This window comes from Argopecten irradians, chromosome 7 (assembly GCF_041381155.1).
Source record: "Argopecten irradians isolate NY chromosome 7, Ai_NY, whole genome shotgun sequence".
NCBI classification, from domain to species: domain Eukaryota; kingdom Metazoa; phylum Mollusca; class Bivalvia; order Pectinida; family Pectinidae; genus Argopecten; species Argopecten irradians.
This window is the reverse complement of record NC_091140.1, coordinates 6,274,948-6,291,731: the sequence shown is the minus strand read 5'-3', so window position 1 is coordinate 6,291,731 and position 16,784 is coordinate 6,274,948. Positions and strand designations below refer to the sequence as shown.

The 16,784-nt window shown below is 39.1% G+C and overlaps 2 protein-coding genes across 8 annotated transcripts in view; one reads left to right on the top strand and one right to left on the bottom strand.

Annotated features, from left to right (window-relative positions):
- Positions 1-7,368, top strand: part of LOC138327382 (uncharacterized) — a 31,406-nt gene extending 24,038 nt beyond the window's left edge. The window contains exons 8-12 of the mRNA XM_069273437.1: positions 3,053-3,144; positions 3,665-3,967; positions 4,263-4,502; positions 4,834-5,157; positions 5,756-7,368. Of these exons, the coding sequence (XP_069129538.1) occupies positions 3,053-3,144; positions 3,665-3,967; positions 4,263-4,502; positions 4,834-5,157; positions 5,756-6,048 (1,252 nt within the window). The 3' untranslated portion in view covers positions 6,049-7,368. The remainder of the gene's footprint in view (positions 1-3,052; positions 3,145-3,664; positions 3,968-4,262; positions 4,503-4,833; positions 5,158-5,755) is intronic.
- Positions 7,369-8,725: 1,357 nt separating this feature from the next.
- LOC138327381 (low-density lipoprotein receptor-related protein 5-like protein) overlaps positions 8,726-16,784 on the bottom strand; it is a 37,253-nt gene continuing 29,194 nt past the window's right edge. For 2 of the 7 annotated variants that reach the window (XR_011209036.1, XR_011209037.1), the window contains exons 6-10: positions 12,902-13,070; positions 12,231-12,352; positions 11,733-11,886; positions 9,163-10,857; positions 8,726-8,837 (exon numbers count right to left, since the gene is read on the bottom strand). Coding sequence is in view for 1 of the 7 variants with exons in the window: in XM_069273436.1 (XP_069129537.1) it covers positions 9,219-9,232; positions 10,766-10,857; positions 11,733-11,886; positions 12,231-12,352; positions 12,902-13,070 (551 nt within the window). In the remaining 6 variants the exon portion in view is untranslated. The remainder of the gene's footprint in view (positions 8,838-9,162; positions 10,858-11,732; positions 11,887-12,230; positions 12,353-12,901; positions 13,071-16,784) is intronic. The other 5 variants (XR_011209041.1, XR_011209039.1, XR_011209040.1 and 2 more) reach the window with 5 other exon arrangements.

Genomic DNA, 16,784 nt, shown 5'->3' with positions numbered 1-16,784 from the left:
CGACAGATAAGGGCCCTCTGGTGACCATGGCTGATAAAGGTCCTCTGATGACCATGACCGATGATAAGGGCCCTCTGGTGGCCATGACTGATAAGGACCCTCTGGTGGTCATGACTGATAAGAACACTCTGATGACTATAACCGATGATAAGATGAATAGTAAGTAAGAATTAATGACGACCCCGACACGACGCAAATACTGAATGATCAAATCATAATGATATCATGTGTATGTGTTAAGTTAACGTCCTACCATTTACTCTGATGGCCACGACCGATAAGGGCTCTCTGATGGCCACGACCGATAAGAAACCTCTAGCGGTCATGACCGACAAAGGCCCTCTGATGGCCACGATCGATAAGGGCCTTCTGATTGCCACGACCGATAAGGGCCCTCTAATTGCCATGACCGACAAAGGCCCTCTGGTGGCCATGACCGATAAGGGCCTTCTGATGGCCACTACCGATAGGGGCCCTCTAATTGCCATGACCGACAAAGGCCCTCTGGTGGCCATGACCGACAAAGGACCTCTGGTGGCCATGACCGACAAAGGACCTCTGATAGACACGACCGATAAGGGCCGTCTGGTAGCCACGACCGATAAGGGCCCTTGATGGCTACGACCGATAAGGGCCCTCTGGTGACCATGGCTGATAAGGGCCCTCTGATGGTCATGACCGATAAGGGCTCTCTGGTGGCCTTGACCGATGATAAGGGCTCTCTGATGGCCACGACCGATAAGGGCTCTCTGATGGCCACGACCGATAAGGGCTCTCTGATGGCCACGACCGATAAGGGCTCTCTGATGGCCACGACCGATAAGGGCTCTCTGATGGCCACGACCGATAAGGGCTCTCTGATGGCCACGACCGATAAGGGCTCTCTGATGGCCACGACCGATAAGGGCTCTCTGATGACCACGACCGATAAGGGCTCTCTGATGGCCACGACCGATAAGGGCTCTCTGATGGCCACGACCGATAAGGGCTCTCTGATGGCCACGACCGATAAGGGCTCTCTGATGGCCACGACCGATAAGGGCTCTCTGATGGCCACGACCGATAAGGAACCTCTAGCGGTCATGACCGACGAAGGCCCTCTAATGGCCACGACCGATAAGGGCCTTCTGAAGGCCACTACCGTAAAGAGCCCTCTAATTGCAATGACCGACAAAGACCCTCTAGTGGCCATGACCGACGAAGGTCCTCTGATAGCCACGACCGATAAGGACCTTCTGATAGACACGACCGATAAGGGCCCTTGATGGCTACGACCGATAAGGGCCCTTGATGGCTACGACCGATAAGGGCCCTCTGTTGACTATGGCTGATAAGGGCCCTCTGATGGTCATGACCGATAAGGGCTTTCTGGTGGCCTTGACCGATGATAAAGGCTCTCTGGTGGCTATGCCCGATAAGGGCCCTGTAATAGCCACGACCGATAAGGGCCACTGATGACCACGACAGATAAGGGCCCTCTGGTGACCATGGCTGATAAAGGTCCTCTGATGACCATGACCGATGATAAGGGCCCTCTGGTGGCCATGACTGATAAGGACCCTCTGGTGGTCATGACTGATAAGAACACTCTGATGACTATAACCGATGATAAGATGAATAGTAAGTAAGAATTAATGACGACCCCGACACGACGCAAATACTGAATGATCAAATCATAATGATATCATGTGTATGTGTTAAGTTAACGTCCTACCATTTACTCTGATGGCCACGACCGATAAGGGCTCTCTGATGGCCACGACCGATAAGAAACCTCTAGCGGTCATGACCGACAAAGGCCCTCTGATGGCCACGATCGATAAGGGCCTTCTGATTGCCACGACCGATAAGGGCCCTCTAATTGCCATGACCGACAAAGGCCCTCTGGTGGCCATGACCGATAAGGGCCTTCTGATGGCCACTACCGATAGGGGCCCTCTAATTGCCATGACCGACAAAGGCCCTCTGGTGGCCATGACCGACAAAGGACCTCTGGTGGCCATGACCGACAAAGGACCTCTGATAGACACGACCGATAAGGGCCGTCTGGTAGCCACGACCGATAAGGGCCCTTGATGGCTACGACCGATAAGGGCCCTCTGGTGACCATGGCTGATAAGGGCCCTCTGATGGTCATGACCGATAAGGGCTCTCTGGTGGCCTTGACCGATGATAAAGGCTCTCTGGTGGCCATGCCCGATAAGGGCCCTTGATGGCTACGACCAATAAGGGCCCTCTGATGGCCTTGAGCGATGATAAGGGCCCTCTGGTGGCCATGACTGATAAGGTCCCTCTGGTGGTCATGACCGATAAGGGCTCTGTGGTGACCATGGCCGATAAGGACCCTCTAGTGGCCATGACTGATAAGGGTCCTCTGATAGCCATGACCACAAGGGCCGTCTTGTGGTTGTGACTGATAAAGATCTTCTTGTGGCCATGGCCGACAAGAGCCCCCTGGTGTTTAAGGCAACATGATATGACATAATGTTTTTTGTTTGGTCCAATTGATAATTTAAAATAATTTTTCATGAATTATTTTTATTAATATGCCGAAAATAAGACGAATTAGAATATACAACCGTTTATATTGAAGTACTGTCAACTCCCACACTAAAATAGATCAAACCTTTTAATAAAATTGCAATCTTGATTATTTTTCCTGTCAGAAACAGACTTAATTTTTTTTCAATATTGCTTTGTACATTTTATACCTACTTGTATCGGTCAACTCACACATCCAACTTTTGAAACCAATGCATTCTGAATGTCCAATTAACAGGCTCCATAACACTCACTTATCTATTAGAAATCTATTTTAGTTTGATTCTGCAGTACCTACTAGAACACGTACTTTAAAAAGAGAGATATATCAATATGTGTGAAAAGGTAGAGCGATAATTTACAATGACACAACAGTTGGAATGTTTCAAATGCATGTATATTATACTTATTTTTTTTTCGTTTTATACTGCACATGGAATGCGAGCTATATGTTGGTTACATATGAACCCTTGTTAAACAGTGTCGGTTTTCAGATCTATTCCTATTTCAGTAATGATTACGTATACCCAAGCATTGGTAACGATGACTATTGGTACGACAACCCAAACTTGAGGTGTCATCAGACAGAACTACATTGCGAAGGTAAGCATCAAACTCAATATTTTATCTTTTAAGTGTTAAGGATTTTAAAGCGAGTTCTGTAAATGAAAGGACAGTATGCAAATGGTTTAATAAAGCATGCTGGTTTTCCGTTTTGCTTTTTTCTCTTGGAACTATTTGGTAAGAAAAGGAGACACATAATTACATATAAATGCATTTCTCATAGATAAATATATTTATGCTACAGCGATATTCTTTCGTTGATTGTAAATAGCTTTTATTTTAATATAGCGATAAGATGGACAGTTCATAGGCATTGCAGTACACTAAGTAGGTTGGAAATACACTACTACCTATGTTTAAAATCTCCATTTAGATGTATACACAAAGTGCAGCTAAAATGAGGTCATAGGCTTATTCACAATAATGAAATACTTATCAATATTGTCGTTCCTGTTTCTGACGTGTGTTTAAGTAAAATGCATTTCATGTATTCTCTATTGTATCGTTTGTAACATCCTAACCTACTCTGTAAACTATAACGTGGTTATTGTTAATTTAGGGGATCCTCCCGGACGGCCAGAGATTGAAGCAAGTACTGATGCAATGCATGCTGGTGACGTCATCACATTATCGTGTGTAGTAGAAGGAGGTATTCCTAAGCCAACATTGGTCTGGGACACTGGAGGACGTGCAGTGACGGCTAGACATACCTGGGAACTATCTGACGAAAACGTAGTGATTTTCAACTCGAGCATATCTCTCACATTAACACCAAACGATGACAAGGCCGTGTTGACGTGTGTCGTCCATTATAATGGGAGCGTGAACTACCATAGAAAGGACTTCATGCTTCTTGTGATGTGTAAGTACTCTTTGAGGTTGTAACAGTCCGTATACAAATGTAGGACATGTCATTGTATGTCACTATCTAAATGAGTTTAGTTAATTCTTGTTGATGTTGAATATTAATCAATTTTAATTTCGTTCGGTTTAATAAAATAGTATGTCCCTTAGTGTCGGAATAAATCTGGAATTATCTAAATAGAAAGATTTATTTTCTCTCGGGCTTCGCACTGAAAAATTACTCTTTCCATCGAGACAATTATAATACCAAAAATGTATAATATAAATTTCACTTCAGTTGTGTTACACTTCAGATCCTCCCATCGTAACCGTATCAGCGGACGTCGAAGTTCATGAGACAAATGCCGTCATCATGCAATGCAATGTGACCTCCAACCCCTCTGCGACTGTGAGTTGGTCGGGACCAATAGGCAGATCAAATGAAACGAATTTGCACGTTACAGGCATTTATCGTACCGCCCATGGTAGCTACACGTGCAGAGCTGAGAACTCGTTAGGTGGACAGGAGAACAGGACATATATATATGTGAATGGTAACTCTTTATACAATTCATACCACAAGTTTTAGTATGTAATATCGCCAGAAAGATGACTAATTTAGATATTTATCATTGGGTGGGTGGGATTGTGATAAATATTTTGATCATTTTGGTCACTTTAGCGCTTCAAACGATTTTATTATATTTTGAATACTATGATAATACCCTCAATGCATTTCTACGTTTTAGTTATTAAGTGCAAGGATTTATAAGCTTCATTCACGTCCTTGCTAAAAGTATTTGGCTAGCTGTTAATAATTAGTATGTTTACGTTTCTAAAGTATATATGCCCAGACGTTATCTTGTTGGAATTTAATTTCAACAGCTGCCTCGAAGTTGTGTCTCCTGCAGTATGAGTTCACGGACGAGAACCAGACTGTAAGTATGACGTGCTCAATAACAGGGATTCCCGCGCCTACAGTCACGTGGTACAGACAGGCGGAGCCACTGATACCGAACACTCGTAACCACACCTCCGAGGGCGGGGCTTATTCATCTAACCACACCATAGAGGGTGGACCTACAGCGACCAATCCCTATCTGGTGTCCAGTACCCTGACCGTATCTGACGTTGGGGAGGAGAATGAGGAAGAATATAGATGTACAGCTACCAATGCCAACGGGGTCATACAGAAAACGTTCAGGATCCGTACGTAATCATACTAGCTAATAGTAATGCCACTATTCATAATTCAAATTATGTATAAGTACGAACAGTTTGTGTTTTACTATAATTAATAAGCAATATCATACCGAATTTGTTCTAATGCGCATATATACAATTAATCTCCCCAACAAAAGAAAAAAAATCAATTTTATTCATTAGACATGGTTAAATAACTATGTTTCCTTTCACAGAAGGACTCTCAAAACCACTTCTATATCTAAATTGATTATTCTAATTATGAACGTACACCTCTTCCATTTATATTACATCATTTGCACGTTATTACATCTCAATTATTCACATCTATTAAAATTGATATTTAATAAATTTAATAAGTGAGTATCCAGTATGAAACTATATTTGGGAAAAAAAATCCTATAAAAATCATTGATTATTTACAAATTCGTCCTGGCTGAAGAGGGCTCTCATTCAACACCCATACTTACATTTATCTTTTTCCTCATTCACACATTTTTACACATGCACCTTTGCTCAATATACAATCTATTGTAGTATCACACTAAAATCAGGGCAGTATATGAACTGAGACTTATCAACTTAACGCTAAACCTATTTTCAGGCCGAAAATTAAAGTGTCGATGTCGCTCGAGGCTTCTGAAGAACTGCGTACCTTTGGTATACGAGCCTGGGGAGTTGAAGGAGATAGTGGCTGAGACCAAAGAAAACCTCACAATGGAGAAAACTAAACTCACAGGCTCTATAGCCAAACTGGTATCTAGAAATGACGAGCGTTCCTCCTCGTTCATTATGGGTGCGTTAGGTGCCGGGATTCTGGCTACAGTAGGCTGTATCTTGATTGTCTTCGATTTGGTTGCTCACTTTGTCGTCAACCCGCAGCTTAAGAAGGAATAAAGATCTAGATTTGTTGTGAATGTTTTTGGTTTAACATGTATTAACCCTTTAATGTGATATACCACGATCATTCACTGCCATGCACTAATACCCGTACTTGTAGTTTTTGATCAAGGCACAGTTATATATTTTATGCCGTATATTTATGAATTTCATTTTGCAAATTATTCCCATAGTTTTCCATGAAATACCATTATTTTCATTGTATTAGAGCTAGAAGTGAATTGCTTTGTGAATATACGTTCAATTATTTAAAACCAAAGCATTACAATTATGCAGTTTCTATGGGTAGACCATACATTATTTACAAAAAATAATGATAGATTTAAGTGAACGGTTTCGTTTCCCAAAGGAAACTTATTTACGTTTGATAATAATAATCAGATATTGTAGCTGATAATTCAAAAAGAACTAAGAGTTGAGAGAGAGAAAAATAAATGAATAAACCGAGCGGATTTAAATATTAAAACATATAACCATTAATTGATGAACATGTTAGCCATGTTTAAAACCAGTTATCAAAAATTTGTGCAGTTAAATGCATTTTTGCGTAATTTTCACTTCCTCCTCAAATCCTATTTTGTTTTCTTCTTTTCTGATGTCAACAGTAAAACACGATTACACGCCGCCTGTTTCAATAGTCACAAAGATTCTCAATTTGTCCCACACGACAATAAGGAATTTGTAATAACTAAAATACAGCCACAAATAGCAAGTGTGAATCCGGTTTTGCATTCGATCTTCATAATGTTGTATTAAAATATCCGTTCAGTATGAACTATGAGGTAAAGCATCAGTTTGTCCAACATCTACTGTGACCATTTGTAAGAGACACATTTTAAAATTTAACTCAAAACCTACAAAAATGTATAAAAAAATCATATGTACGTTTCATTATGACTCTAGTTGCATGTTTAGACCAATCGCACAACAAGATGACCGACAGGCAGTCATCTTGGATTTTGATATTTCGTTACTGCTATTTCTTACCTGAAGGGATTTGTGTCAGATTCTATCAGTATGTTTTCCTATGACTTTCGTTGTGCCTATTACATTTTGAAACCTATCCGTCTACAAGATGACCTTCCGGCAGCCATATTGGACTCTGATAGTAAAGTTGGTTTTTAGACTTTTTGCTTCTATTGGACAAGTTTGATCCTACGATGTAGAGGGCTCTTCACCTTGGGTTTTGTACATTATATGAAGTTGTTTATAAATTGGTTATATATATATAAATTCTTTTTTCTTGTATAAGATTAACATGCATTTATAATGTCATGTATGTCTATAAAACACTTTTATGCAAATGCATCCATAAGATCAATGTTTTTTTTTTAATTAATTGTTAATAAATAATGCTTTCTTTATTTATTATTGTGTAATTTATGCACTTTACTCTCTAAAGGTTTAAGACCCTGTTTATACTAGTGATTTTTTGTATACCTTTGTATCACTTCTGAAGACTTGCGCCGCCATTTTCCTAATAAGATAAAAAAAGAACTCGATGTGTAAGCCTTTGTAAAGTGGTCTTCGGTCAAACAATCGCTCCTATTACATGCTATAACCACTAGTAAACATAATGGTTATTTGGTGACAGAAACATATGTACTAAACCCTGAGGACTTGCAACAAAAATGTACCATTGTTTGCATATTTTTCCAAAATGTACAAATAACAAAACAATCTACGAGTCAACAGTAATATATAAGGTATCAACTAAGGTATGTTCAAGTACACATAAGAAGTAATATATAAACATCCGAAAAATCACTGGTTTAAACAGGGTCTTAAACTCGAATATTTGTCCAGCAAAACGGGGTTACAGCAGGAAGAAAGTAAAGCTGTTAACACGGATCTAATTAAAGGTATTCGCCTAAGATAAATATATTATTTTAATGCAGATGCTTCGTAGAATCACTTAAATGTAGACATATCGGTTAAACTTGTCCCAAAATACAACAGTATCGAATGTTTGAAATGCAACACTTTTTTTCCGATTACCCGGCATAATATTAATAACGCGTTCATATGAATATGATTGACGTGCAGACAATCGTATATCAGCTATATTCTGTGCCCATGAACACTTCAACGAATAAAACATTTCAATACACGCGTGTATTCCGTGTGGAATGCGATAGGGCAGAAGAGGGAGTATTTCAAAACGTCACATAATTGAATAAAAAGAGCGGTAACACATATATATGTTCTTCGTAAGAGTAAGAGAACAAAATGAAACATGAAACTCGTTTTTTTTCAATTATAAAAAATGATACAAATTACTCTAGTCCATAGAACCATTTGTCCTTAGCATTTTATATATACATTTTTAAATATGAAATAATTGGGTTTTTTTAAGCCGATCGTGATTTTATTGCAGTCGTGTGAAGATATATTATCATTATTTATAATTTGACCTGGTCAAATAATTTACTCTTAGACGAATCGTCGCTATAAATAGGTTAAAAGTAATGCCATATCTAACATACCATCTAACGATGTATGTAATGCTTTCGTCGCCGTTCGATAAAATAGTGTTGCATACTTCGACAGTGGTGATATTGTAATCGAATATGGATCTTCAACTTTCATTCTGTAGACAGCTAATGCACTTTTTACATTTTTCTGTTCAATATTCCTCAACTATAGTGATGTAAAGAAAACTCAACAAAGTAAATAAAGAAAAAGAATCTATTCGATGGTCAAAAACAGAAAAAGCGATTGTAGACTATGGTGACTGAGAACGCTGTCAATGGTAACCTGTTGTGTTGATCCAGCGCTGAAAGTGACTGAAATAAAGAGGAAACTCAGTAAAAACTGCAGTTCATTTATGTATTTAACAAGACAAAGAGATATCACTAAGCAACCATGCCATGTGATAAGGCGTAGAATATATCTATTTCCATTTGCATCTTAATTGCAGTAGAATTTGTTGAAATGGAATGGAATATATCACTTTTTTGTTATAAAAATGTATTTTTTGTGACAATGCTGTATTATTATAGGCACGGAAGTCATCTATGAAAGAAACCTTAAGAAATCTTTGTACTAAGTAATGTCATAAAAGTGTTTCATACTATATAAGACAGTAAAAAATAGATAAAGATAAGTTACCTCCCCTTCTACTCGCCTTTTTTCCGGTAGAGTGGTTGGTACTTGCAGGTCGATCATCAGAATAGGTTTTCTGAATTAAAAAAAATCAACTCTAGTACGATACACGCTAGGATATGCTCCTATGATATTTTATATCATTTCTTAATTTTGATGCAAATCCATAATTGTATATTTACTATCCTCGTTTGAGCATTACGCTTTTGAATGTTTTGAACAATTCCGCACAGAATATTTATTTTGACGAATACAGTATTATAATTTTAATATTTTTGTGCTTTTACACTGTTGAAGAGTGATTCTCATACCTTTAATGGACAGCAACTTTCCACGAAGCTTTCGATGTAGTGTCTGATCGTAAATCATTGTTACAGGAAAATAATAACCATTGAGGTCTTACCTTTCTCACTCTTTTGCGTCACTTTCTTGAATAACATGGAAAACATTTTTATCCAATTAAGATGCGTGTAATTGTACGTTTTATATTTAAGGATTATATTCGATAACGTCTTAGATCAAATATACACAATAAATATGCATGTCCAATGTTTGTACATTATTTCTAATTTTTTAACACATTTATTTAACTTTTAAAACATTTGTTTAAATATTGTATTTAACATAAAATGAAGACATACATCTTATGAGTGAAGACAATTCTAAGACAAGTAAGGTACCATATTTAAATGTAAAACAGTCGTTATGTCAATTTCAATCTCGATATAGTTATGAATACGCGATGTTCGTATGACAGTACTTGATCTACATGTATTTATACAAGTATATGCATCTGTAAAACACAATTTCAAGTCATATCAACAATGTGAACAAAAGGTCGCTTACCTTAACATGCTTGTTTGACTAATACACATTGAACACAACATAAATGTATACGTATAAAATAACTTACCTTGAAACCAGAACTATTTTATTACCAACACACATATGTATCATGACTAAACTACGTTAATTTCATTTGAAGATAGACAAGTAGAGAATTGTTATATCGATTAGTACGTGTTAGTAATATGCATGAATATTTATATGTGATATACAACACCACACCACGACAACCATTACAAATATTTATACAACAACGTATTGTGATAAATGACTACATATGTTCATGAAATATATTTGAAACAATAATTGTAAAATAATTTTCCAAACATAATATATATGTATTAATTAATAGACAACTTTATGACATTCAAATAAATCTTCAAAATGTATCACAACTTATTAGAACACTACGCAATAGAAATATTTACGTCACAGATGCCAAGTAATGACTGGCCTTAAGTTACATATTCTAATATTCAATGTGCTTCTTATATGGATAATAAAATCAATGACAACAATTAATGACAGAATATTTCTTACCAATAGAAATATTAAAGTAAATGATACAAATTATTGACCTATGAAAAATTCAATATGTGAGTTTATTTGTGAACCTAATAACACTAATAATAGCACATTTATAACTGTTGTTTCTTTTATCTAAAGTATTTATTTCTCAATGGACAAAGAAGTTATCTCCAATTTTGCAATACATATATACGTGTAGTTGAAATGTATCATATCAATGACTTATCTATGTTACCTTTAATGTAATGAAATATTCCGAATCCCTTGACTAATGGGGGTCCAAAGGAATCCCTGTAACTACCATCTGTTTTGATCCTCTGAATTTGTCTGAAAGTAAAAACAACTTAATTGGCATCATGAATGTAACCTGGTATATAATCTGATAAGTTGAACGGATTCATATTGAATTGGATATGAAGTCATTGTAAGTGCGACATTTCAAGAGTTCACAATCAGTTATAAATCGTAAATGAAACAATAGGTATATATAAGTTGATGTTAATGTGTCGATATGTTCCTGAATAGCAACAGGTTTCACAAATTCTTCGGGTGAGATGATACAATGTAACATTTTAATAGCAATATATTTTAGTTAAAGTTATATGTGTCATTACTGGTCAAAACTTTTGACATGGTTTTTTTTCGTCAGTAATTTATTGTAAAACATAAGGTATGATGACATTAAGATGCGAGTCATTCAGATGGATTATTATACATAATGCCTCATGGCCATTAGTTGCAACACAGATACTTTGCACAATAACATATTTTGTTTTATACTTTATTTTGTTTAAATGACAACATAGCTCGTATGCAAAACTCCCTTTACAATTATTAACAAAACTGTAAAATGTATAATAATAGACCATAACTTGGCTTCATTGTCTGACCGTATGTATTCAATTCACTGTACTGTAGATATAGCTATATACTGTCAAAATCATTTTCAGTTCTTGTTTTTACTTGTAAAAGTAAAACTTTTGCATTGTAAGTTTTTTAATTCTTAAAAAAAGTGATTTGTGGTTATGAATAAAACATTGACTTTTTTAGATACGGGAGTTAACTTAATAATATTGAGACATGTCGACTTTTATCGATTCATTACAAATGACCACAGAGTAATTCGGACTGATACAATGATATGGCACGTGTTTTTCCTCAGTAATTGAAGTATATATTGTTAACCGTGTCAAATTACTCACGTATACACCCAGTCATTGGCGTAAATGTAGTCTTCAAAAATGGTAAAATCAAAACAGTGACTCGAAAATGAGGCCAACTGGGTTCTCCCTGTACCATTTCTGTTAATTCTTTCGTAAACATCAACTTGGGCATCGCACCATGTAAGGACATCCCCTATTCAGAATGATACGAATCACGGTGGTGAAATATATAACGGTAAACGACCCGTCAGTAAAAACGTGTAGGGTATTGATTAGCATAACACAATTATCATGACAACATCCTAGAACTATAATTGTTTACACATATCATACCATGAACCATTCGTTGAACTGGCCATGTATGTATACACACTAAAATCGAGACTTGTAACACTACGAAGCTGCTAAAGACCAGATTCTCAGACTGTTTCCAGGACAGCTTAACCGTAGACAGAGACAGACCACGCATCATACCAACACGGTACTGGTTTACACTATAACACATTGAATTGGTGTTCTGATACTGGAATAAGTTACCATTCAGGAACAGAGCGTTCGGCCAACCCAGTCCAGTATTTACTAGAGTTGTTATAGAGGATCCATCGTAGTTTGCTCTTTTGATTGTAGGACTCGCTCCCCAGTCGGTCCAGAAGATCTCCCTGGAAAACATATTGTTATCAGTGGTTTGAAAACAAAGAACATCGCTACATCTAAGTGGGAGACAATTCGTCATGATATTTAAAGTAGTCGTTCATGGTCTAAGGAAGACAAGGGAATCTTGATTTTATATTACTTTTATGAATCAAATAACCTGACTTCAAATAACCCGAAACATAGGCGACAATAAACCTATAAAATTGTCTTCAGTAGGCAATCTTTCTGAAAAATATAAATCACTATGTATCAGCCGTTGATTCTTCACACAAACCTCGCACTGATGATAAATCAACACTTAACTAGCACACAGAAGACAGAGAAAACAAACGATACGCCAATGTACAACTTCACTTTATTTTCATGTCGCAAAACTATATATGCAAAAAAGTGCTAATTTGTTTTTGCGAATTTTAAGTTAGCCCAAAAGTGCTCATTTCATTTCAATTGTAAGTATTGAATAACTCTAAACAGATATGTATTGTTTTTTATCTTGCACATGTGTACCTCGAGCTAGAGGACGATAAGTATTTATTTTTTAACATTACTCATACCTGGTTACTGTATCTAACGCTATGGCTCTCGGCTCGTCCAGGTCGGTGGTGATGATAACCGTCCTAACCAAGGTGTCAATGTTCACAGTCCCGATTTCGTCATATCCGGTATCAGTATAAAATAAAAGACGAGAACCTTCATCGATCGCCATCCCGTCCATTATACTGGCTAGAGAAAAAGGCAAACTATCATCTAAAGCAACTATTAATCAACAGTCTATCGTAAATTCTACACAAACTGTTATCGAATTGTCAATGGTGATTTAATCAAGTAAAACAGGTAATGAAAATTGCTTTTTTTCAGTAAAAAGGTGATGAAAAGAACATGCATTACTTTGATGTTCCCTGGAATATATTCTAGATGATGAGAAGTCAAAATGGCTAGGAGTGGATTTTAGGAGGGGATATATGAGGAGTTGATATTTAGGAGGGGATATATGAGGAGTTGATATTTAGGAGGGGATATATGAGTAGCTGATATTTAGGAGGGGATATATGGGGAGTTGATATTTAGGAGGGGATACATGGGGAGTTGATATTTAGGAGGGGATATATGGGGAGTTGATATTTAGGAGGGGATATATGGGGAGTTGATATTTAGGAGGGGATATATGGGGAGTTGATATTTAGGAGGGGATATATGGGGAGTTGATATTTAGGAGGGGATATATGGGGAGTTGATATTTAGGAGGGGATATATGGGGAGTTGATATTTAGGAGGGGATATATGGGGAGTTGATATTTAGGAGGGGATATATGAGGAGTTGATATTTAGGAGGGGATATATGGGGAGTTGATATTTAGGAGGGGATATATGAGGAGTTGATATTTAGGAGGGGATATATGGGGAGTTGATATTTAGGAGGGGATATATGGGGAGTTGATATTTAGGAGGGGATACATGAGGAGTTGATATTTAGGAGGGGATACATGAGGAGTTGATATATAGGAGGGGATACATGAGGAGTTGATATTTAGGAGGGGATATATGGGGAGTTGATATTTAGGAGGGGATATATGGGGAGTTGATATTTAGGAGGGGATATATGGGGAGTTGATATTTAGGAGGGGATATATGGGGAGTTGATATTTAGGAGGGGATACATGAGGAGTTGATATTTAGGAGTGGATATATGGGGAGTTGATATTTAGGAGGGGATATATGGGGAGTGGGGTGATATTTAGGAGGGGATATATGGGGAGTTGGGGGGTAATATTTAGGAGGGGATATATGGGGAGTTGATATTTAGGAGTGGGGTACATGGGGAGTTATATTACTGGGGAGGGGATACTATATGGGGGAGTGGGGTATATAGGGGGAGTGGGGTAAGTTATATTACTGGGGAGGGGTATACCTATATACTGGGGAGAGTGGGGGTAACATATATACTGGGGGATATGGGGTAACACCTATATACTGGGGAGTGGGGTAACACCTATATACTGGGGGGGGAGTGGGTAACACCTATATACTGGGGAGTGGGGAGGGGGGGAGGGGACTATATACTGGGGAGTGGGGTAATATATATACTGGGGATATGGGGTAACAGGATTGGGAGTGGGGTAACATCTATACTGGGGAGTGGGGTAACACCTATATTGGGGAGTGGGGGGTAACACCTATATACTGGGGAGTTGGGGTAACACTATATAGGGGAGTGGGGTAACACCTATATACTGGGGAGTGGGGGTAACACCTATATACTGGGGAGGGGGATACTATATGGGGAGTGGGGTAACACCTATATACTGGGGAGTGGGGTAACATTATAGGAGGGGAGTGGGGTAACATATATACTGGGGAGGGGGTACCTATATGGGGAGTGGGGTAACATATATATAGGAGGGGAGTGGGGGTTGATACCTATATACTGGGGATATGGGGTAACACCTATATACTGGGGAGTGGGGTAACACCTGATATATACTGGGGAGTGGGGTAACACCTATATACAGGGGAGTGGGGGGAGTTGACCTATATACTTAGGGGGGTAACACCTATATACTGGGGAGTGGGGTAACACTATATACTGGGGAGTGGGGATATATATGGGGAGTGGGGTAACACCTATATACTGGGGAGTGGGGGGTAACACCTATATGGGGAGAGTGGGGTAACATCTATATACTGGGGAGTGGGGGGGGGAGTGGGGTAATACCTATATACTGGGGGGGTGGGGTAACACCTATATATTGGGGGAGGGGATATATGGGGAGTTGATACACCTATTTACTGGGGAGTGGGGGTAACACCTATATACTGGGGAGTGGGGGTAACACCTATATACTTTATAACATCTATATAGGAGGGGAGTGGGGTACATGGGGAGTATATATGGGGAGGGGTAACATATATACTGGGGAGAGTGGGGTATACACCTATATATATGGGGAGTGGGGTGATATATAGGAGGGGGGGTAATATATGGGGAGTGGGGTAACATTATATACTGGGGAGTGGGGTAACAGTTATATATACTGGGGAGTGGGGTAACACCTATATACTGGGGAGGGGTAACATATATGGGGAGGAGGGGGTACACCTATATAGGGGATATAGTGGGGTAAAACCTATATACTGGGGAGTGGGGTAACACCTATATATTGGGGGGTGGGGTAAACACCTATATTTGGGGAGGGGATATACTGGGGAGTGGGGTAACATTATATATACTGGGGAGTGGGGTAACACCTATATATGGGGGGGGTATATATTAGGAGGGGTAACACCTATATACTGGGGAGGGGGTAACACCTATATACTGGGGAGGGGGTAATATACTGGGGAGGGGATATATGGGGAGTTGATTTATACTGGGGGTGGGGGGTAATACCTATATACTGGGGAGTGGGGTAACACCTATATACTGGGGAGTGGGGTGGGGTAACACCTATATACTGGGGAGGGGGTAACACCTATATACTGGGGGTAGGTAACACCTATATATACTGGGGGGGAGTGGGGTAACAGGTATATATTTATACTGGGGGGGGGTAACACCTATATATATGGGGGGAGTGGGGGGTATACACCTAGTTATATGGGGAGTGGGGTAACACCATATATACTGGGGAGAGTGGGGTAACACCTATATACTGGGGAGTGGGGTAACACCTATATACTGGGGAGTTAACACCTATATACTGGGAGTGGGGATATATGGGGAGGATACATATACTGGGGGAGGGGTAACACCTATATATACCCTAGTGATAACACCTATATACTGGGGAGTGGGGGTAACACCTATATACAGGGGAGGGGGTAACACCTATATACAGGGGGAGTGGGGTAACACCTATATACTGGGGAGGGGTAACATATGTGGGGAGTGGGGTATATACAGGGGGAGTGGGGTAACACCTATATACTGGGGAGTGGGGTAACACCTATATACTGGGGAGTGGGGTAAACACCTATATAGGGAGGGGAGTGGGGTAACATATTACTGGGGGGTACATGGGGTAACACATTATATAGGGGGAGGGGGTAACACCTATATACTGGGGAGGATATATATACTGGGGAGTGGGGTAACACCTATATACTGGGGAGTGGGGTAACACATATATACTGGGGAGTGGGGTAATATTAGGGGGAGGATATACTGGGGGGAGTGGGGTATATATATATACATGGGGGAGTGGGGTAACACCTATATACTGGGGAGTGGGGTAACACTATATATGGGGAGTGGGGTAACACCTATATACTGGGGGGAGGGGGTAACATATTATGGGGGAGTATGGGGTACACCTATATACTGGGGAGTGGGGTAACACACTATATACAGGGGAGGGGGTAATACCTATATACAGGGGTGGGGTAACACATATACTGATATTTAGGAGGGTAACACCTATATATGGGGGTGGGGTAACA